Below are 24,179 nucleotides of genomic sequence, written 5' to 3'. Positions count from 1 at the left end.
GGGTCTCACCGAACCGTCCGGTTTCGGTACCACAAACAGTGTGGAATAGTAACCCCGTCCTTGTTGAAGTAGGGGCACCTTGACTATCACCTGCTGGGAATACAGCTTGTGAATTGCCTCTAGCACAGCCTCCCTGCCTGAGGGAGTCGTCGGCAAGGCAGATTTGAGGAAACGGCGGGGGGGGAGACGCCTCGAATTCCAGCCTGTACCCCTGAGATACTACTTGAAAGATCCAGGGATCCACCTGTGAGCGAGCCCACTGATCGCTGAAATTTTTGAGGCGGCCCCCCCACCGTACCTGGCTACACCTGTGGAGCCCCTGCGTCATGCGGTGGACTCAGAGGAAGCGGGGGAAGAATTTTGATTCTGGGAACTGGCTGACTGGTGCAGCTTTTTCCCTCTTCCCTCGTTTCTGTGCAGAAAGGAAGCGCCTTTGACCCGCTTGCTTTTCTGAAGCCGAAAGGACTGTACCTGATAATACAGTGCTTTCTTAGGCTGTGAGGAAACCTGAGGTAAAAAATTTTCTTCCCAGCTGTTGCTGTGGATACGAGGTCCCAGAGACCATCCCCAAACAATTCCTCACCCTTATAAGGCTCTATGTGCCTTTTAAAGTCAGCATCACCTGTCCAGTGTCGGGTCTCTAATACCCTCCTGACAGAATGGACATTGCATTAATTCTGGATGCCAGCCGGCAAAATATCCCTCTGTGCATCCCTCATATATAAGACGACGTCTTATGTTCGCAAAATAGTATCCCTGTTTGACAGGGTTACAGACCACGCTGCAGCAGCACTATCTGCAGGTCTCAGTCTAGTACCTGAGTGTGTAAATACAGACTTCAGGATAGCCTCCTGCTTTTTATCAGCAGGTATCTTCAAAGTGGCCGTATCCTAAGACGGCAGTGCCACCTTTTTTGACAAACGTGTGAGCGCCTTATCCACCCTAGGGGATATCTCCCAGCGTAACTTATCCTCTGGCGGGAAAAGGTACGCCATCAGTAACTTTTTAGAAATTACCAGTTTCTTATCGGGGGAACCCACGTTTTTTCACACTTCATTCACTCATTTGATGGGGGAACAAAACACTGCCTGCTTTTTCTCCCCAAACATAAAACCCTTTTTTAGTGGTACTTGGGTTAATGTCAGAAATGTGTAACACATTTTTTATTGCCAGGATCATGTAACGGATGTTCCTAGTGGATTGTGTATATGTCTCAACCTCGTCGACACTGGAGTCAGACTCCGTGTCGACATCTGTGTCTGCCATCTGAGGGAGCGGGCGTTTTTGAGCCCCTGATGGCCTTTGAGACGCCTGGGCAGGCGCGGGCTGAGAAGCCGGCTGTCCCATAGCTGTTACGTCATCCAGCCTTTTATGTAAGGAGTTGACACTGTCGGTTAATACCTTCCACCTATCCATCCACTCTGGTGTCGGCCCACAGGGGGCGACATCCCATTTATTGGCATCTGCTCCGCCTCCACATAAGCCTCCTCATCAAACATGTCGACACCGCCGTACCGACACACCGCACACACACAGGGAATGCTCTGACTGAGGACAGGACCCCACACAGCCCTTTGGGGAGACAGAGAGAGAGTATGCCAGCACACACCAGAGCGCTATATAATGTAGGGATAAACACTATCACTGAGTGAATTTTCCCCAATAGCTGCTTGTATAAACAATATTGCGCCTAAATTTAGTGCCCCCCCTCTCTTTTTAACCCTTTGAGCCTGAAAACTACAGGGGAGAGCCTGGGGAGCTGTCTTCCAGCTACACTGTGAAGAGAAAATGGCGCCAGTGTGCCGAGGGAGATAGCTCCGCCCCTTTTTCGCCGACTTTTCTCCCGCTTTTTTATGGATTCTGGCAGGGGTAATTATCACATATATAGCCTCTGGGGCTATATATTGTGATATATTTGCCAGCCAAGGTGTTTTTATTGCTGCTCAGGGCGCCCCCCCCAGCGCCCTGCACCCTCAGTGACCGGAGTGTGAAGTGTGTATGAGGAGCAATGGCGCACAGCTGCAGTGTTGTGCGCTACCTTGGTGAAGACTGAAGTCTTCTGCCGCCGATTTTCCGGACCATCTTCATGCTTCTGGCTCTGTAAGGGGGACGGCGGCGCGGCTCCGGGAACGAACACCAAGGACGGGTCCTGCGGTCGATCCCTCTGGAGCTAATGGTGTCCAGTAGCCTAAGAAGCCCAAGCTAGCTGCAAGCAGGTAGGTTCGCTTCTTCTCCCCTAGTCCCTCGTTGCAGTGAGCCTGTTGCCAGCAGGTCTCACTGTAAAATAAAAAAACCTAACATATACTTTCTTTCTAGGAGCTCTGGAGAGCCCCTAGTGTGCATCCAGCTCGGCCGGGCACAGAAATCTAACTGAGGTCTGGAGGAGGGGCATAGAGGGAGGAGCCAGTGCACACCAGATAGTACCTAATCTTTCTTTTAGAGTGCCCAGTCTCCTGCGGAGCCCGTCTATTCCCCATGGTCCTTACGGAGTTCCCAGCATCCACTAGGACGTCAGAGAAATATGGTAAAAAATTTGATTTACCTGCTGTGGCTGTGGAAACCAGGTCCGTCAGCCCATCCCCAAACAATACATCACCCTTGTAGGGTAGTACTTCCATATGTTTCTTGGAATCCGCATCACCCGTCCATTGGCGAGTCCATAAGGATCTTCTCGCTGAGACAGACATGGCATTGGCCCTAGAAGCTAGCAATCCAATGTCCCTTTGAGCATCCCTCATAAATAAGACTGCGTCTTTAATATGGGCTAGAGTTAGGAATATAGTATCCTTATCCATATTATCAAATTGATCTGTCAGCTCATCTGTGCAAGCTGCAATTGCGCTACACACCCATGCCGACGCAATTGACGGTCTTAGCACAGCACCCGTATGAGAATAAATACACTTTAAGGTAGTTTCTTGCCTGCGATCTGCAGGGTCCTTAAGGGCTGCTGTGTCAGGAGACGGTAGCGCCACTTTCTTGGACAAGCGCGTCAGGGCTTTGTCCACAGTGGGGGGTGATTCCCAAATCTCCCTGTCCTGCTTAGGGAAAGGGTATGCCACATAAATTCTTTTGGGGATCTGCGGTCTCTTATCCGGAGTCTCCCAAGCTTTTCCAAAGAATTCATTTAATTCATGAGATGTGGGAAAGTTAATAATCTGTTTCTTTTCCTTAAACATGTGTACCCTTGTGTCGGGGACAGAGGGTTCATCCACAATATGCAACACATCCCTTATTGCCACAATCATACACTGAATGGTTTTAGTCACCCTAGGGTGCAATTTTACTTCGTCATAGTCGACACTGGAATCAGAATCTGTGTCGGTAGTAGTGTTTTGTGTTAAGGGACGCTTTTGAGACCCCGACGGGCCCTGTGAGTCGGTCCAATCTGAGGATTGACCCCGTTATGTCCCCCCTAAATCAGCCTTATCAAGCCTTTTATGTAAAGATGCCACACTTGCATTCAACATATGCCACATGTCCATCCAATCTGGAGTCGGCACAACCGACGGGGACACACCACTCATTTGCTCCACATCCTCCTTGGAGAAGCCTTCCGTCTCAGACATGTCGACACACACGAACCGACACCCCCCACACACAGGGATTAACCTATAAGGGGACAAAACCCCAACCAGGTCCTAAGGAGAGACAGAGAAAGAGTATGCCAGCACACACCAGCGCTTAAAAACACTGGAAAAAAATAAGAATTTACTTACCGATAATTCTATTTCTCGTAGTCCGTAGTGGATGCTGGGGACTCCGTAAGGACCATGGGGAATAGCGGCTCCGCAGGAGTCTGGGCACAAAAGTAAAGCTTTAGGACTACCTGGTGTGCACTGGCTCCTCCCCCTATGACCCTCCTCCAAGCCTCATTTAGGATACTGTGCCCGGATGAGCGTACACAATAAGGAAGGATTTTGAATCCCGGGTAAGACTCATACCAGCCACACCAATCACACCGTATAACTTGTGATCTAAACCCAGTTAACAGCATGATAACAGAGGAGCCTCTAGAAAAGATGGCTCACTACAGCAATAACCCGATTTTTGGTAACAATAACTATGTACCAGTATTGCAGACAATCCGCACTTGGGATGGGCGCCCAGCATCCACTACGGACTACGAGAAATAGAATTATCGGTAAGTAAATTCTTATTTTCTCTGACGTCCTAGTGGATGCTGGGGACTCCGTAAGGACCATGGGGATTATACCAAAGCTCCCAAACGGGCGGGAGAGTGCGGATGACTCTGCAGCACCAAATGAGAGAACTCCAGGTCCTCCTCAGCCAGGGTATCAAATTTGTAGAATTTTACAAACGTATTTGCTCCTGACCAAGTAGCTGCTCGGCAAAGTTGTAAAGCCGAGACCCCTCGGGCAGCCGCCCAAGATGAGCCCACCTCCCTTGTGGAGTGGACATTTACAGATTTTTGGCTGTGGCAGGCCTGCCACAGAATGTGCAAGCTGAATTGTACTACAAATCCAACGAGCAATAGTCTGCTTAGAAGCAGGAGCACCCAGCTTGTTGGGTGCATACAGGATAAACAGCGAGTCAGATTTTCTGACTCCAGCCGTCCTGGAAACATATATTTTCAGGGCCCTGACAACGTCTAGCAACTTGGAGTCCTCCAAGTCCCTAGTAGCCGCAGGCACCACCATAGGTTGGTTCAGGTGAAACGCTGAAACCACCTTAGGGAGAAACTGAGGACGAGTCCTCAATTCCGCCCTGTCCGAATGGAAAATCAGATAAGGGCTTTTACAGGATAAAGCCGCCAATTCTGACACGCGCCTGGCCCAGGCCAGGGCCAACAGCATGACCACCTTCCATGTGAGATATTTTAACTCCACAGATTTAAGTGGTTCAAACCAATGTGACTTTTGGAACCCAAAAACTACATTGAGATCCCAAGGTGCCACTGGAGGCACCAAAGGAGGCTGTATATACAGTACCCCTTTTACAAACGCCTGAACTTCAGGGACTGAAGCTAGTTCTTTTTGGAAGAAAATTGACAGGGCCGAAATTTGAACCTTAATGGACCCCAATTTCAGGCCCATAGACACTCCTGTTTGCAGGAAATGTAGGAATCGACCCAGTTGAAATTCCTCCGTCGGGCCTTACTGGCCTCTCACCACGCAACATATTTTCGCCAAATGCGGTGATAATGTTTTGCGGTTACATCCTTCCTGGCTTTGATCAGGATAGGGATGACTTCATCCGGAATGCCTTTTTCCTTCAGGATCCGGCGTTCAACCGCCATGCCGTCAAACGCAGCCGCGGTAAGTCTTGGAACAGACAGGGTCCTTGCTGGAGCAGGTCCCTTCTTAGAGGTAGAGGCCACGGATCCTCCGTGAGCATCTCTTGAAGTTCCGGTTACCAAGTCCTTCTTGGCCAATCCGGAGCCACGAATATAGTGCTTTCTCCTCTCCATCTTATAATTCTCAGTACCTTGTGTATGAGAGGCAGAGGATGGAACACATACACTGACCGGTACACCCACGGTGTTACCAGAGCGTCTGCTGAGGAAGTCTGCTTCCCAGTTGTCCATTCCCGGAATGAACACTGCTGACAGTGCTATCACATGATTTTCCGCCCAGCGAAGAATCCTTGCAGCTTCTGCCATTGCCCTCCTGCTTCTTGTGCCACCCTGTCTGTTTACGTGGGTGACTGCCGTGATGTTGTCCGACTGGATCAACACCGGCTGACCTTGAAGCAGAGGTCTTGCTAAGCTTAGAGCATTGTAAATGGCCCTTAGCTTCAGGATATTTATGTGAAGTGATGTCTCCAGGCTTGACCATAAGCCCTGGAAATTCCTTCCCTGTGTGACTGCTCCCCAGCCTCGCAGGCTGGCATCCGTGGTCACCAGGACCCAGTCCTGAATGCCGAATCTGCGGCCCTCTAGAAGATGAGCACTCTGCAACCACCACAGGAGGGACACCCTTGTCCTTGGTGACAGGGTTATCCGCTGATGCATCTGAAGATGCGACCCGGACCATTTGTCCAGCAGGTCCCACTGGAAAGTTCTTGCGTGGAATCTGCCGAATGGGATTGCTTCGTAGGAAGCCACCATTTTTCCCAGAACCCTTGTGCATTGATGCACTGAGACTTGGCTCGGTTTTAGGAGGTTCCTGACTAGCTCGGATAACTCCCTGGCTTTCTCCTCCGGGAGAAACACCTTTTTCTGGACTGTGTCCAGGATCATCCCTAGGAACAGAAGACGAGTCGTCGGAACCAGCTGCGATTTTGGAATATTGAGAATCCAACCGTGCTGCCGCAACACTACCTGAGATAGTGCTACACCGACCTCCAACTGTTCTCTGGATCTTACCCTTATCAGGAGATCGTCCAAGTAAGGGATAACTAAAACTCCCTTCCTTCGAAGGAGTATCATCATTTCGGCCGTTACCTTGGTAAAGACCCGGGGTGCCGTGGACCATCCAAACGGCAGCATCTGAAACTGATAGTGACAGTTCTGTACCACAAACCTGAGGTACCCTTGGTGAGAAGGGTAAATTGGGACATGAAGGTAAGCATCCTTGATGTCCCGAGACATCATGTAGTCCCCTTCTTCCAGGTTCGCAATCACTGCTCTGAGTGACTCCATCTTGAATTTGAACCTCCGTATGTAAGTGTTCAAAGATTTTAAATTTAGAATCGGTCTCACCGAGCCGTCCGGCTTCGGTACCACAACAGTGTGGAATAATACCCCGTTCCCTGTTGCAGGAGGGGTACCTTGATTATCACCTGCTGGGAATACAGCTTGTGAATGGCTTCCAAAACTGCCTCCCTGTCAGAGGGAGACGTCGGTAAAGCCGACTTTAGGAAGTCTCGAATTCCAATTTGTACCCCTGAGATATCACCTGAAGGATCCAGGGGTCTACTTGCGAGTGAGCCCACTGCGCGCTGAAATTCATTGAGACGGGCCCCCACCGTGCCTGAGTCTGCTTGTAAAGCCCCAGCGTCATGCTGAGGGCTTGGCAGAGGCGGGAGAGGGCTTCTGTTCCTGGGAACTGGCTGATTTCTGCAGCCTTTTTCCTCTCCCTCTGTCACGGGGCAGAAATGAGGAACCTTTTGCCCGCTTGCCCTTCTGGGAACGAAAGGACTGCGCCTGATAATACGGCGTCTTCTTATGTTGAGAGGCGACCTGGGGTACAAACGTGGATTTCCCAGCTGTTGCCGTGGCCACCAGGTCTGAAAGACCGACCCCAAATAACTCCTCCCCTTTATAAGGCAATACTTCCAAATGCCGTTTGGAATCCGCATCACCTGACCACTGTCGTGTCCATAACCCTCTTCTGGCAGAAATGGACAACGCACTTACACTTGATGCCAGTCGGCAAATATTCCGCTGCGCATCACGCATATATAGAAATGCATCTTTTAAATGCTCTATAGGCAATAATATACTGTCCCTATCTAGGGTATCAATATTTTCAGTCAGGGAATCCGACCACGCCAACCCAGCACTGCAGATCCAGGCTGAGGCGATTGCTGGTCGCAGTATAACACCAGTATGTGTGTAAATACATTTTAGGATACCCTCCTGCTTTCTATCAGCAGGATCCTTAAGGGCGGCCATCTCAGGAGAGGGTAGAGCCCTTGTTCTTACAAGCGTGTGAGCGCTTTACCCACCCTAGGGGGTGTTTCCCAACGCACCCTAACCTCTGGCGGGAAAGGATATAATGCCAATAACATTTTAGAAATTATCAGTTGTTATCGGGGGAAACCCACGCATCATCACACACCTCATTTAATTGCTCAGATTCAGGAAAACTACAGGTAGTTTTTCCTCACCGAACATAATACCCCTTTTTGGTGGTACTCGTATTATCAGAAATGTGTAAAACATTTTTCATTGCCTCACTCATGTAACGTGTGGCCCTACTGGAAGTCACATTTGTCTCTTCACCGTCGACACTGGAGTCAGTATCCGTGTCGGCGTCTGTATCTGCCATCTGAGGTAACGGGCGCTTTAGAGCCCCTGACGGCCTATGAGACGTCTGGACAGACACAAGCTGAGTAGCCGGCTGTCTCATGTCAACCACTGTCTTTTATACAGAGCTGACACTGTCACGTAATTCCTTCCAACAGTTCATCCACTCAGGTGTCGACCCCCTAGGGGGTGACATCACTATTACAGGCAATTTGCTCCGTCTCCACATCATTTTCCTCCTCATACATGTCGACACAAACGTACCGACACACAGCACACACACAGGGAATGCTCTGATAGAGGACAGGACCCCACTAGCCCTTTGGGGAGACAGAGGGAGAGTTTGCCAGCACACACCAGAGCGCTATATATATACAGGGATAACCTTATATAAGTGTTTTTCCCCTTATAGCTGCTGTATTTTTAATACTGCGCCTAATTAGTGCCCCCCTCTCTTTTTTAACCCTTTCTGTAGTGTAGTGACTGCAGGGGAGAGCCAGGGAGCTTCCCTCCAACGGAGCTGTGAGGGAAAATGGCGCCAGTGTGCTGAGGAGATAGGCTCCGCCCCCTTCTCGGCGGCCTTATCTCCCGTTTTTCTGTGTATTCTGGCAGGGGTTAAAATTCATCCATATAGCCCTGGGGGCTATATGTGATGTATTTTCGCCAGCCAAGGTGTTTTTATTGCTGCTCAGGGCTCCCCCCCCTAGCGCCCTGCACCCTCAGTGACCGAAGTGTGAAGTGTGCTGAGGAGCAATGGCGCACAGCTGCAGTGCTGTGCGCTACCTTGGTGAAGACAGGATGTCTTCTGCCGCCGATTTTCCGGACCTCTTCTTGCTTCTGGCTCTGTAAGGGGGCCGGCGGCGCGGCTCTGGGACCGGACTCCATGGCTGGGCCTGTGTTCGATCCCTCTGGAGCTAATGGTGTCCAGTAGCCTAAGAAGCCCAATCCACTCTGCACGCAGGTGAGTTCGCTTCTTCTCCCCTTAGTCCCTCGATGCAGTGAGCCTGCTGCCAGCAGGTCTCACTGAAAATAAAAAACCTAAAACTAAACTTTTCACTAAGCAGCTCAGGAGAGCCACCTAGTGTGCACCCTTCTCGTTCGGGCACAAAAATCTAACTGAGGCTTGGAGGAGGGTCATAGGGGGAGGAGCCAGTGCACACCAGGTAGTCCTAAAGCTTTACTTTTGTGCCCAGACTCCTGCGGAGCCGCTATTCCCCATGGTCCTTACGGAGTCCCCAGCATCCACTAGGACGTCAGAGAAATATGTCCAGATATCGCTTTTTTATATATAATATGCCAATTCCCACTCACTGCGTCGCTAATGTGCTCCCCTCCTCTTTTTTCCAGCCTGTGAGTTCAGCAGGGGAGAGACCAGGGAGCCAGCGTTTTCCCCATGCAGCTTCTGTGGAGAAAATGGCGCTGGTTAGTGCTGAGGATCAAGCCCCGCCCACCCGACGGTGGGCTTCGGTCCCAGTGATTTTTCCATAAAATGGCGGGGGATCATAGATTTACTGCCTCCGCAGTCTAATCCAACTGTATTTGTGCCAAAATGTGGTTTATTGCTGCCCAGGGCGCCCCCCCCCCTGCGCCCTGCACCCTTCAGTGCTGCTCTGTGTATGAGACTGGGAGCAATGGCGCGCAGCTTACTGCTGCGCGCCTTACCTCATGAAGATCTGATGTCTTCTGCCGCCTAAGATGTCTTCTGCCTTCTCTATCCGGCTTCTATCTTCGGCATCTGTGAGGAGGACGGCGGCGCGGCTTCGGGACGAACCCCAGGTGAGACCTGTGTTCCGACTCCCTCTGGAGCTAATGGTGTCCAGTAGCCTTAGAAGCAGTGCCCAACTTGACAAGCCAGCTCTGCTTCTCTCTCCTCGGTCCCACGATGCAGGGAGCCTGTTGCCAACAGGACTCCCTGAAAATAAAAAACCTAACAAAATTATTTTTCCACAGAAAACTCTGGAGAGCTCTCTGCAGTGCACCCATTCTCCTCTGGGCACAAGATCTAAGATCTAACTGAGGTCTGGAGGAGGGGCATAGAGGGAGGAGCCAGTGCACACCAATAGTCAAAGTTCTTTTTAGGTGCCCTATCTCCTGCGGAGCCCGTCTATACCCCATGGTCCTTACGGAGTCCCCAGCATCCTCTAGGACGTAAGAGAAATGACAGGAGCTGACTGGCTGGTGCCCCTTATGCAGGGCCGTCTTTTCGTATGGGCTCAATGGGCTCTTGCCCAAGGGCCCCAGGGGTATAAGGGCCCTAGGCTGATAGCTGAGAGTCCCCTCTTTCCAGGGGTACCAGATTTTTGAAAATCGGCCCTGGGGAACTGGAGATATACGACTTCAAAGCAGTGGTCCCCATCCGAGCCTGTTAATTGCTCTTCCCAGCCAGATATGACTTAGAGTTTTTCTTAGGGTACATTTCAAAATCTGTGACTTTCCACTTTCGGTGGACACTGGCAGCTTGTCTCTACTATGCCCAGAACCAGAGATATCAGCCTTCCAGCAGCCGGTCCCTGCTCCAGCTCCACATGCCTAATACGCAGTGTTATATATTTGTTGGTGGATTGCCCTGGTTCCTGAACTGTGATACCCAAGTCCCAGTACCTCCTAACAGGTGGGACTCTCTAGTTTTTTTTATCCCATTCAAAGCTAAGGGACTTGAGATATCTGCAGTCAAGTAAGCTGCTCTCTCACCAGAAAATTATGAAAATTAAGCCCACTCCACTATCTACCCCTCCATTATGTATTAAACACCCCATACCACCCTGGAAGTTATGTACCAGGACCCCTTCATTCAGCCCAATGCCCCCTGCTACAGTTTAGTGTTCTCCTTCCTGCCTATCTCCCTCCATCTGTGCAGTAAAGGAATAATTAGCAGAAATTACTGCTCCAGGTCCTACATGCCGAGCGGAAGATAGAACACCCCCTACTGCCCGCGGGACATCAAAGCTGCCGCTGATAGCACCCCCCGCCCCTACCGCTGGAGGATGAGTAGGGGCCCCAGTGTATTGCTGTGCCCAGGGGCCCACACTGCTGTTAAGACAGCCCTGCCCTTATGTAGTATTCTAATTCTAGGAAACTGAGTTGTCCTTGAGGAACTTTATGAACATGTTTGAGTTTATGGCATGTCATTTAACTGAACGGGAAAGATGTAGAGGGGACGGAGTCTGACGATGCTCGGAGTACAGTAAAGTAAGGGTTAAAGTCTTATTTAAATTAGAAATTAGTTCTTATCCTAGGAATTTCATTTGGAATGTAAATTGAAATCTTAGCAATTAAAACAGATAATGAAAATAAATTGCAAAATACAGTTAGTCAATTCTGACCCGATTTAAAAAAAAAACCAACAACATAAAAAGTGAGCTCCTTGCAGAATACAAATGCTTTGTTAATATCTTTACCACAAAAACCCTCTGCTTCCCTGTCTTTGGGCTATAGCGACTGTTGGGGGGCAAGGCTGATTGAATTGATTCGTGTCCCAGGAGCTTCCAGGCGGAGCGGCAGGAGCACTACTAATCGCAGCCGGGCACTGAGTCTGCCTGCACACAGCACTTTAGCGACACTTTTCCCTTCTTTGCCCCATTACACGGCAGGGAACGTTTGTGTTCACCTGGCCGTGCTACTGTCCCTTATAGTTATCCACCCCCATTGCCAGGTCTTCTATCTCGTCGTTATTCGTCACATTTTTGCGGGTTGTTGATAATAGGTCTACTCTGAACCCATACACCGCCCTCACAAGGTCTCCCTCACCTTGGGGAGGGTCTAAACGTGCGGACTGGATAGTCGCTGATGAAATCTGGGGCTGGCAGACTCACTCTCCTCCGGAAGAAGGGGCGGGGGGCGGACGCCGCTCATATCATTAAGCTGCAAGAGTTGTTTTGACCAAGTCACTGCAAAACAAAGGAGAGACTACATGTCCCGTGAGCCACTGCGCGGCCTGCCAGGGTTGGGTTCCCGTGGCCTCAAATGTGATTGGTGGGGAAGTAAGGCGCAGGCGAAGCTATAAATAGGGCATACGGGGGGAGTTACTCTGTTCCTCCGGGAGAGATGAGAGTCCTGTAGCAGATCTCGTCGGTGTTCTTGATCTGTACAGCGGCTCTATGCCACTTCTCTGCCCTATCCCGGCGCCCCGCTCCTCCGCAGCCATGGAAGCCATCTGCTCGGTTGCCCCCATTAGGGTGGCAGGCAATTGCTGTACCTGTCCGAGGGTCCGAGAGGAATTTTACCCTGGATGCCACATTTGTTGTGGCCGCAGGATCATGAAGGTGTGTAATGTATGAGAGTGGCTGTTGCTGTATGTCTGGACCAGCAGAGCCCGTGCAGAAGTGCACTGCTTGTCTCCCAGGGGGAGTGCAGTGCATAGCTATCTCCTGTGCCCTTTACTCCTGCCTGTACACTTCTCAGCAGTGCCAGATATGCTACTTATGTTATGTACTGTTAGGGGGTGATATGTTCCGCTGGATTGCTTGCCCCACCACCCAAAAAAAGTTAGTTGCCAAGTATATCACAACGAAATTAGGTTATTTTGGAGTTGCTGAATAAAAAAGGGAAAAGTAGTTCTTTTCTAGAGGAGACACACAAATGTTCTAGTGGGTCAATCCAATTAACCATGTTGAGGGTGATTTGCTGTTGCAGCGGTTTTGAAATTATTTATGTACTGTAATTGGGAGCTGCGGAACCCGTGTGGCGCCATATAAATAAAGCATAATAATGATGGCACTGCCGTTCATCACCGTTGTGCCCGATCTCACCCCGTACTTGCAGATATTTGTATGCAGTCCTATTGGCCAGAGAACAGAAAACTGCGAGCCTGATGATACTGTAAAGCCCCTTACACCCAAGCCGAGGCCCTGTCAATGTTGGCGGCGTTGGGGTGCCAACATCGGAAAATGTATACACACTTGCCGATGCCGGAAGGGAAAGGAACGACGGCAGCAGTGCTGTCGTTAACAAGATCTTCCCTTGTCCGTACATGCACGGATGAGGTAGGGGGTCATTAATGAGGGTCGGGAGCGCTCATTAACAATAGTGAGTGTACACACAAGGTGATATTGTAAACAATATTACTCAGAGAGCCCTTTCTGAGCGATATTATTCACAATATCGTCTAGTGCAGGGATGGGGAACCTTCGTCCCTCTAGCTGTTGTTGAACTACACATCCCAGTATTCCCTGCAACAGTTTTAGCATGGCCAAATAGCAAAACTGTAGCAAGGCATGCTGGTATGTGTAGTTTAACACCTGGAGGGCTGTAGGTTCCCCATCCCTGGCCTAGTGTTTATGGGTCTTAAAGCTGGGTACACACCAATTAAGTGATTGTTTCTATCTGTTTTCCTGCATTTGGGAACAAATGGTTGATTGTCACTTGCTCCCATTCATTACCAGATCTTTGTTCACACCAGACAGATTGGACTGATAAATCTTTAGGTGTGTGCCTAGCTTAAGCGCAGCATTAAATTGCTGTTAATTGGATCGACCCACAAGGTGTTCAATCCGCCATCGTTGTAGACTATTTTCCATCTGATTATAAGTGATTGGGCACTGTCAGCTGAGCGGTTTGTCTAGTCTTGTGTCACAACACCCCAAAACACTAATGTGATTGGCAATAAACTGAGTGTCGATCAGTGTTATTATCCTTTACATGGTTATATATATACTATGTTAAACTGTGTGAGATGATATATTCTACTTATAAAGCAGTGATCTAGGCTACTTATAAAGCAGTGGGGTGATATTATGCTTTATTAGGTGATGTATGCTATTTAAAACACTGTGTGCGGTGATGTATGCTCTATACTACTAATTAAGCAGTTGGGGTGATGTTATCTATCTACAGTATTTATCTAGTAAAAACCAGAAGCCCAGCACACGGTTTTGGGGGCCTCAAGCACCTTATTAGAGGGACAACCCCTGTAAGAAGATGCTTTTGGGCACACAATGGCTGTACGGCTGTCAGATGCCACAGCCTGTAAAGATTACTTTGGTTTGATAAATATTTGTGTATTCGTGACTTTTTATAATTTGGTTTGAGCTTTTATAAAACTTTCTTTTGTTTGCAGTTTACACTGTGTGCTGGTCTTCGGGTTTTTACTGGATAATTGTTGCTATCTGTTTATAAATAAATGTGTGTATGAAAATAAATATATACACACAGTATATATTCCCTAAGTAAGGTAACAAGACCTTTCACATATGTAATCTCTAGTTTGATTTAAACCGGTTTTGTGCGCTGCCTTTGATAATGGCAGGACAGACAGCAAGCTGCTCATATTGAACGTCTCACCTGCTGTTATTAAAGGCAGAGCACAAAACCTGTTTCTGTGACATTACGTTTTCACTGTGCGCCTTGACAAGTTGGCGATGAATGTCAGTTGCTGATGTGCCCTGTAGATGCAGAAATCTGATCACACTAATGTACCTCAATGTTTGACCATGTGTCCACCAGCCCTGCATTCAACAGATGTTGGACAGTATGACTGATATGAGGCGCAGTCTAAGGGCAGTGCGGCCTACCTGTTCTGGCCTGACGGAAAATTAGAAATATATAGAGGACATTACACACGCGAGATGTTTTGTTACTTTACTTATTGAACAACTGTAGTGTGTGTGTGTTGTGTGTGTATATGTGTGCGAGATAGATCTATCTATCGAGATATGTATGTATGTATGTATGTATGTATGTTTTTGTTTGTTCTATTTCTCCAGGCTACTCTCCTAGGCCTCTGCTGTCAAGCCTGTCTATCAGTAAAGCTGCCTGCGTTGTACACGGGTGGCTGTGTTTTGACTTTGCTGTTTCCCTAATGTGTTTACCAGTTGTCAGGGTCGGTTGTTCTCCTTTTTATGCCCTGTCTCTTGTAACGCCACTAAAAAGTTACATCAGCAACTATCTGAGTGAATAGACTTTGCTAGACTACCTACTCAAACACAGGTTTTTAGTGTTTAAAGCTTTATAAAGTGCAGATTAGTACAGCAAGGTATCTGATTTTTACAGATAGTATAATGGTATATACACAAACCAAACCAAAATTTCACACGTTAATGGCTTTGTTTATCAGAGGCAAACTTTAATGTAAAACAAATGAAACCTTTCTACGGATATCAGACTTTGGGTGTCTTAACCTTATTACATAGGGTTGCCTACTGGGACTAGTAGACACTGACTTTCTCTCAGAGACCAAAAATATACTGGTTGTTTATTATTTATGTATAGTTTCTTATATAGCGCAGCATGTTCAGTTGCGCTTTACAATTGGAAACAGTGATAAGACAAACTGGCTAATAGACACAGACATAGCGGTAGCAAGGCCCTGCTCGCAAGCTTACAATCTAGTTTAACTGATATCTGACAAAATTGGCCCTTTTATTTTGGTAAGACTATTTAAACTATAAGCTTCAGTTGGGGCAGCGACTGATGTGAATGCTTTAATATTCTCTGGAATGTGCTTTAATATAACTAGCTTTTTATGTTACATACTTGAAAATACATGTAGAAGGCAGTGGTATTTGTAGCTAAAATGAATTATTGATGCCGATTCAATTGTTGGTATCCCTGTCTGCTGCTAGATGGGGGCAACAATTGAATAGCCCCGGTGGGAACCCCCAGAACGATTGAATCTGTCCCATTGTGTTTAAAGCACATTATGTATGTTTGAAGAGCTGTGATGAGTAGTTAATGTTCAGGCTTTATAGATAATGGGTGTTGAACAGTACTTTGCTTTTCTGCATTCCATTTGCTCAATGATTCTCATGCCTAGGGCACTGTATGAATATAGAAATTAGTGATGTAATTGATGCTTGAGATTGCAGACAGCCTGTACGCACACGTGCATCTCACCTCCGTCATTAGATGGTTACGTTGTTCCTTCCGGTCATAAGTCATTATTTCCGAATACAGGACCCAGGCGATCAGATGAGATGGCGAGATACCAGAGGACCGAGTGCATATATACCTCTAGCACAGGTAAGGTGGTTTGTGGTCTATTTGGACAGAAGTGTTTTGTTTCTCTCTTCTGGAAGTTTGATATCTGGAACGGTTTTATCAAAATTACAGCTGCCAGGGCCAGTCGTGAGTGATAATATTGCTGCAGTAATGGGACTACATCCAGAGTATATGCGTATCTTTTGGAAGACTCAGCATCAGCTCCTGCGTATGGATGGGGCTTTATCACTTCCAGAAAGACACTATGTGGCCATAATGGTGAGTAGCAATCTTGCCTATATTTGTCCATCAGTCATTGGTACCCCACCTCGGATCCACAATGACTGATCAGTACAGTACGTATTTCTGGCAGCGGGCTATAACATTTTTGAGCTGCCGAAATAATGGAGAGATCGCCAACTTTTTATATAAATGTGTTTGAAGGTGTCAAAATGTAATAACAAATGTACACAAGAGTCCCCAGTGCTGTGAAAGAGTTAAAGAATATTACATTGCTGCTTGTCAGATACTCCCAACTCATGATAAACAGTAATTCTGTGCTTCAGTAAAAACAACCATAAATGCTGCAAACACCAGAGCCCTTGTGAGTGGTACAGATGAGCATTTAAGTATGGGAGTTCTTTAAAGCTGCTTTAACGATGAAGTAAGATTACAAATATATATGTGAAGGTACTTGTATACAAGCAGAGTTGTTTGACCAGACTAGCAAGGTGCTCTTGGGCCCAAATAGCACTGTGGGTGGCTGTAGGAGTACTGTGTTCTATAGAAACATAGAATTTGACGGAAGATAAGAACCACTTAGCTCATCTAGTCTGCCCCTTCTCTGCCAACCCTGATCAACATCTGGTAAATGGATCTGTATTAGTGGCCTTTTAAGGTGTAAATTATTATTATTTATGTATTTCTATATTCCGCTGTAAGATACCGTTGTGAACAAAAAGTTATATAACATTGGCCAATAACAGACATGCAGAGATTTGCAGGTAATTATATCTAAACCATCTCAATCGCATTTCTGGCCTTAATGGAGCATTTTTAATGGAGCAGGAATCCTTATCACGGTGGCACAATCTTAAGCTTGCTGTCTCACTGCACTGAGCTCTTGGGTTTGAGTTGGATCCATGCTCTGTGTAGAGTTTGTATGTTCTCCATGTGCTTGTGTAGGTTTCTTCAAAGTACTGAAGTTACCTTTTCACAAGTTTCCAGAAACCTACTGGTTGGTTTTTGGCTTCCTAGTTTGTGTGTAGTTTGTGTGTAGTCGTGGTAGGGAATACAGATGAATACCCCTTTCACACCGCACAAATAACCTAATTTCGGCCTGGTATATTCCCGGGTCGACACGTGTTGCTGTGCGGTGTGAAAGGGGCCATGGACGAATGTTCAACCCGGATTATAAGAACAGGTCAGGCGCAGTATGAACAGGTTACCTGGGTCGATGTGACCCGGTACCCATTCACTGCATAGGGAGAGGCGGCGTGTAGATGATGTAATCTTGCAGTGCCGCACCTGCCCCCAATGCTGGCTCCGCCCCCAGATGGCAACCGTAGGGTCCAATGCCGGGTCCCACCGGTTTCCAATTTCCGGGTGGGACCCGACATTGCGATCTGAAAGTGGTTTAAGTGTCATTGGGCAAGAACTAATGTGAATGACTCTAAATACACCAAAAAGTCCCATTTGTCATGCCCTGGGATCTTGACTCTGCCTTGCCCAGCATCTGTTTTCTTAAAATTTGCATCTTATGTGCACCATTAAAACAACATTGTACTTCTGTGTGTGGTTCACTAAGCAACTTTGTGTCTGATGCGACTAAGAAGCAATGTTTTGGAAAGAACGCATTGCTACCTGTGACGGAGCGTCTGAGTCGTGCCAAGTGTCACTTCATGTGGCAAAAAGATGTGAGCTGTATGTAGGCACATCTGTATTCTCTGCAAAACACTGCGGAATGTGACATAACTAACCTGACTAACGTCATACTGCTGTTATAGGTTGTAGTGGTCTATGTACTAATCTTTGGAGAGATATGGACGGAGATAAAGTACCAACCAATCGGCTCCTAACTGCCATGTTACAGGCTGTGTTTGAAAAATTAGTTAGAAGCCAGTTGGTACTTTATGGTCTATTCATGAAGCAGTGAAAAGTTTGGAGAAGTTGCCCATGGCAACCAATCAGCATTGAAGTAACATTTATAGTTTGCATATTATGCAATTGTACAAAGCAGCTGATTGGTTGCCATGGGCAACTTCTCCACTGTTTTCACTGCTTCATGAATATACCTTGTTATCTCTGTCCACTTTGTCTCTCTCCAAGGGGGATATGTACAAAGCCTTGAAAAGTGATACATTTCATGGTAATAAAGTACCAGCCAATCAGCTCTTAATTGCCATATTACAGGCTGGGTTTGACAAATGTTGTTGGTTTTATTTATAAGGCGCCACCAGTGTTTTGCAGTGCCGTACACAGGACGGTACAGGGAGACAAAACTTTGCATTACAGTAAATAAATAACAAAAATAGAGTACATGTAACAAAGAGCACCACAATTCTCAAGACATAATACATCTAAGATGTAAGTAGCGAGGGAGTAATCATCGTACTACTTGGGGCTGGTGGCCGTAGATAGAGATGAGCGTTTACCAGCAGGAGAAAAAGTGGGGTGAAGATGGTCGCTGAGTAGGGGAGAGCTACGAGTGAAATGTGTCGAGAAGAGGGCTTTGACAACAAGAGGAAAGAGGACCCTGCTCTGAAGAGCTAACAATCTAGTGGGAAGGGGAGACTGATGACAGGAGGTAGCCTGATGAGAGTATGTAAGCAAAGCAGAGATAGTGTTCACTCTAGAAATAATAATAAGCAGGGCGCCGGACCGTGTGCGCTTCCGAAAAGGTGGTGTGGCCATGTAAAATAGGGGGGCATGACCATAAAAATGTCCATTTAAGTGGGCGGTGTGGCCCACAAACGTTACTGTTGGAGGCGTGCCCAGCACCTACGGAGGTGCTAGGCTTCTTCCAAGCTCTCTCCCCTAGCGTGAATGCTGGGAGACCAGGAAGCAGGCAGGCTGTTTTAGCAGGGCGCCGCAGAAAGGGCAGTGCAGATTTTGCCCTTAAAAAATTGGGCAGGGCGCGGCGTCCTGCTAAAACAGCCTAGCGTGAACACTAAGATGTTCAAGGCAGGGGGATGGAGGAGCATCCTCAGGACTAGGTTATGCATTGGAAGGGTATGCTTTGATGAATAGGTGAGTTTTTAGTGCCCGCTTGGAGTTTGTTAGGAGCTGGTTGGCTGCTACTTTGTCTGTTAAATGTATCACTTTTTCAAGGATTAGTACATCTCCCCCCCCCCAAGTCCTAATACATAAACCCCATAGGCTGTGAACATACACAGCTTGGTATGTCCCAGCCTGGAGTGTGAGACAGGGGACATCCCATCTACACACTTACATGTATGTGAAGTAAGAAAAAGTGGGGGATGGTTAAGAATGAATTGCAGAGGGAGGGTGTGGATAGGTCAGCTTGCATGCAGCAGTATATGGGAAGGGGTGTGGGGTTGCTGTTTGTACAAACTTTGCTGAGAAGCAGAAGGGTTTCCTTGCAAATTAAAATAACTGTCAAGCCATTGGGATAAAGCAGGCTTCTGTTCACTGTTCTGTGTACAGGCTGTCACATGCAAACAGCATTTAGGGCCAGCTGAAAAATGAGTTATGCAAAGATTGCTTCAAAGAACTTTGCCCAGCAACAGTCACATTAGATGTAAACGGCTGTGGAAACGTACTTGGACACCATGCAGAGCGTATTTTCTGCCAGCAGGCACAGCACTCTGAAGTATTGTGCCATTCATGCTCAATAAAAGTGGCTTTTTGCATAACCTTTTTTCTCTAACGTCCTAAGTGGATGCTGGGACTCCGTAAGGACCATGGGGAATAGCGGCTCCGCAGGAGACTGGGCACAAAAGTAAAAGCTTGAACTAGCTGGTGTGCACTGGCTCCTCCCCCTATGACCCTCCTCCAAGCCTGTTAGATTCTTGTGCCCGAACGAGGAGGGTGCATGCTAGGTGGCTCTCCTGAGCTGCTTAGAGTAAAAGTTTATTTTAGGTTTTTTATTTTCAGTGAGTCCTGCTGGCAACAGGCTCACTGCATCGTGGGGCTAAGGGGAGAAGAAGCGAACTCACCTGCGTGCAGAGTGGATTGGGCTTCTTAGGCTACTGGACATTAGCTCCAGAGGGACGATCACAGGTTCAGCCTGGATGGGTCCCGGAGCCGCGCCGCAGGCCCCCTTACAGAGCCAGAAGAACGAAGAGGTCCGGTGAAATCGGCGGCAGAAGACGTTCCTGTCTTCAACTAAGGTAGCGCACAGCACTGCAGCTGTGCGCCATTGCTCTCAGCACACTTCACACTCCGGTCACTGAGGGTGCAGGGCGCTGGGGGGGAGCGCCCTGAGACGCAATAAAAACTGAAATACCTTAGGATGGCAAAAGAAATACATTCCATATAGCTCCTGGGCTATATGGATGTATTTAACCCCTGCCAGTTTTCCAGAAAAAAGCGGGAGATAAGGCCGTCGTGAAGGGGCGGAGCCTATCTCCTCAGCACACAAGCGCCATTTTCCCTCACAGTTCCGCTGGAAGGACGGCTCCCTGACTCTCCCCTGCAGTCCCTACAGAATCAGGGTAAAAACGAGAGAGGGGGGGCACTATTGGCAGCTAAATTATAAACAGCAGCTATAAAAGGGAGTAACACTTATATAAGGTTATCTATATATATATATATATATATATATATATATATATATATATATATATATATATATATATATATATATATACACATACATACATACATACATACATACATACATACATACATACATACATCTATATCGCGCGCGCTCTGGTGTGTGCTGGCAAACTCTCCCTCTGTCTCCCCAAAAGGCTAGTGGGGTCCTGTCCTCTATCAGAGCATTCCCTGTGTGTGTGCTGGGTGTCGGTACGATTGTGTCGACATGTATGAGGAGGAAAATGATGTGGAAGCAGAGCAATTGCCTGTGTTAGTGATGTCACCCCCTAGGGAGTCGACACCTGACTGGATGGTTGTATTTAAAGAACTACGTGACAATGTCAGCACTTTACAAAAAACTGTTGACGACATGAGACAGCCGACAAATCAATTAGTGCCTGTCCAGGCGTCTCAGACACCGTCAGGGGCGATAAAACGCCCGTTACCTCAGTGGGTCGACACAGACCCAGACACAGATACTGAGTCCAGTGTCGACGGTGAGGAGACAAACGTAATGTCCAGTAGGGCCACACGTTACATGATCACGGCAATGAAGGAGGCATTGAACATTTCTGACACTACAAGTACCACAAAGAAGGGTATTATGTGGGGAGTAAAAAAACTACCAGTAGCTTTTCCTGAGTCAGATGAATTAAATGAGGTGTGTGATAAAGCGTGGGTTTCCCCCGATAAAAAAGTGCTAATTTCTAATAAATTATTGGCACTATACCCTTTCCCGCCAGAGGTTAGGGCGCGTTGGGAAACACCCCCTAGAGTAGATAAAGCGCTCACACGTTTATCTAAACAAGTAGCGTTACCGTCTCCTGATACGGCCGCCCTCAAAGAACCAGCGGATAGAAGGCTGGAAAATATCCTGAAGGGTATATACACACATACTGGTGTTATACTGCGACCAGCAATCGCCTCAGCCTGGATGTGCAGTGCTGGAGTGGCGTGGTCGGATTCCCTGACTGAAAATATTGATACCCTGGATAGGGACAGTATATTACTAACTATAGAGCATTTGAAGGATGCATTACTATATATGCGTGATGCACAGAGGGATATTTGCACCCTGGCATCAAGAGAGTGCTATGTCCATTTCTGCCAGAAGAGCGTTATGAACGCGACAGTGGTCAGGGGATGCGGATTCCAAACGACATATGGAAGTATTGCCGTATAAAGGGGAGGAGTTATTTGGGGCCGGTCTATCGGACCTGGTGGCCACGGCAACGGCCGGAAAGTCCACCTTTTTACCCCAGGTCACCGCTCAGCAGAAAAAGACACCGTCTTTTCAAACTCAGTCCTTTCGTTCCCATAAGTACAAGCGGGCAAAAGGCCACTCATTTCTGCCCCGGGGCAGAGGAAGAGGAAAAAGACTGCACCAGGCAGCCTCTTCCCAGGAGCAGAAGCCCTCCTCTGCTTCTGCCAAGTCTTCAGCATGACGCTGGGGCTTTACAAGCGGACTCGGACACGGTGGGGGCCCGTCTCAAAAATTTCAACGCGCAGTGGGCTCACTCGCAAGTGGACCCCTGGATTCTGCAGGTAGTATCACAGGGGTACAAACTGGAATTCGAGACGTCTCCCCCTCGCCGGTTCCTGAAGTCTGCTCTACCAAAGTCTCCCTCCGACAGGGAGGCAGTTTTGGAAGCCATTCACAAGCTGTATTCCCAGCAGGTGATAATCAAGGTACCTCTCCTACAACAGGGAAAGGGGTCTTATTCCACGCTGTTTGTGGTACCGAAGCCGGACGGCTCGGTGAGACCAATTTTAAATCTAAAATCCTTGAACACTTACATAAAGAGGTTCAAATTCAAGATGGAGTCACTCAGAGCAGTGATAGCAAACCTGGAAGAAGGGGACTATATGGTGTCTCTGGACATCAAAGATGCTTATCTCCACGTCCCAATCTACCCTTCTCACCAAGGGTACCTCAGGTTTGTAGTACAAAACTGTCATTATCAGTTTCAGACGCTGCCGTTTGGGTTGTCCACGGCACCTCGGGTCTTTACCAAGGTAATGGCCGAAATGATGATTCTTCTTCGAAGAAAAGGCGTTTTAATTATCCCTTACTTGGACGATCTCCTGATAAGGGCAAGGTCCAGGGAACAGTTAGAAGTCGGAGTAGCACTATCTCAGTTAGTGTTACGTCAGCACGGGTGGATTCTAAATATTCCAAAATCGCAGCTGATTCCAACACGTCTCCTGTTCCTAGGAATGATTCTGGACACAGTCCAGAAAAAGGTGTTTCTCCCAGAGGAGAAGGCCAGGGAGTTATCCGAGCTAGTCAGGAATCTCCTAAAACCAGGCCAGGTGTCAGTGCATCAGTGCACGAGGGTCCTGGGAAAAATGGTGGCTTCTTACGAAGCGATTCCATTCGGAAGATTCCATGCAAGAACGTTTCAGTGGGATCTTCTGGACAAATGGTCCGGATCGCATCTTCAGATGCATCAGCGGATAACCCTGTCGCCAAGGACAAGGGTGTCTCTTCTGTGGTGGCTGCAGAGTGCTCATCTACTAGAGGGCCGCAGATTCGGCATTCAGGATTGGATCCTGGTGACCACGGATGCCAGCCTGAGAGGCTGGGGAGCAGTCACACAGGGACAAAATTTCCAGGGCTTGTGGTCAAGCATGGAAACATCTCTTCATATAAACATTCTGGAACTAAGGGCCATTTACAATGCCCTAAGTCAAGCAAAACCCCTGCTTCAGGGTCAGGCGGTATTGATCCAATCGGACAACATCACGTCAGTCGCCCACGTAAACAGACAGGGCGGCACGAGAAGCAGGAGGGCGATGGCAGAAGCTGCAAGGATTCTTCGCTGGGCGGAGAATCATGTGATGGCACTGTCAGCAGTGTTCATTCCGGGAGTGGACAACTGGGAAGCGGACTTCCTCAGCAGACACGACCTTCACCCGGGGGAGTGGGGACTTCATCCAGAAGTCTTCCAAGAGATGGTAAACCGTTGGGAAAAACCAAAGGTGGACATGATGGCGTCCCGTCTCAACAAAAAACTAGACTGATATTGCGCCAGGTCAAGGGACCCTCAGGCAATAGCGGTGGACGCTCTGGTAACACCATGGGTGTACCAGTCAGTGTATGTGTTCCCTCCTCTGCCTCTCATACCAAAAGTACTGAGAATCATAAAAAGGAGAGGAGTAAGAACTATACTCGTGGTTCCGGATTGGCCAAGAAGGACTTGGTACCCGGAACTTCAAGAGATGCTCACGGAGGAACCGTGGCCTCTACCTCTAAGAAAGGACCTGCTCCAGCAGGGGCCTTGTCTGTTCCAAGACTTACCGCGGCTGCGTTTGACGGCATGGCGGTTGAACGCCGGATCCTGAAGGAAAAAGGCATTCCAGAAGAAGTCATCCCTACCCTGATAAAGGCCAGGAAGGATGTAACCGCAAAACATTATCACCGCATTTGGCGAAAATATGTTGCGTGGTGTGAGGCCAAAGAGGCCCCTACAGAGGAATTTCAACTGGGTCGCTTCCTACATTTCCTGCAAACAGGACTGTCTATGGGCCTAAAATTAGGGTCCATTAA

The 24,179-nt window shown here is 48.0% G+C and overlaps 1 protein-coding gene across 1 annotated transcript in view; it reads left to right on the top strand.

Moving 5' to 3' along the window:
* The first annotated feature begins 11,852 nt into the window (after window positions 1–11,852).
* Window positions 11,853–24,179, top strand: part of SESN2 (sestrin 2) — a 36,848-nt gene continuing 24,521 nt past the window's right edge. The window contains exons 1-3 of the mRNA XM_063954687.1: window positions 11,853–12,195; window positions 15,824–15,889; window positions 15,980–16,126. Coding sequence (XP_063810757.1) covers window positions 12,031–12,195; window positions 15,824–15,889; window positions 15,980–16,126 — 378 coding nt within the window. The 5' untranslated portion in view covers window positions 11,853–12,030. The remainder of the gene's footprint in view (window positions 12,196–15,823; window positions 15,890–15,979; window positions 16,127–24,179) is intronic.

Source organism: Pseudophryne corroboree, chromosome 2, assembly GCF_028390025.1.
Source record: "Pseudophryne corroboree isolate aPseCor3 chromosome 2, aPseCor3.hap2, whole genome shotgun sequence".
Classification (NCBI taxonomy): Eukaryota; Metazoa; Chordata; class Amphibia; order Anura; family Myobatrachidae; genus Pseudophryne; species Pseudophryne corroboree.
Note: the sequence above shows the minus strand (reverse complement) of the source record. Positions and strands in the feature narration are given on the sequence as shown.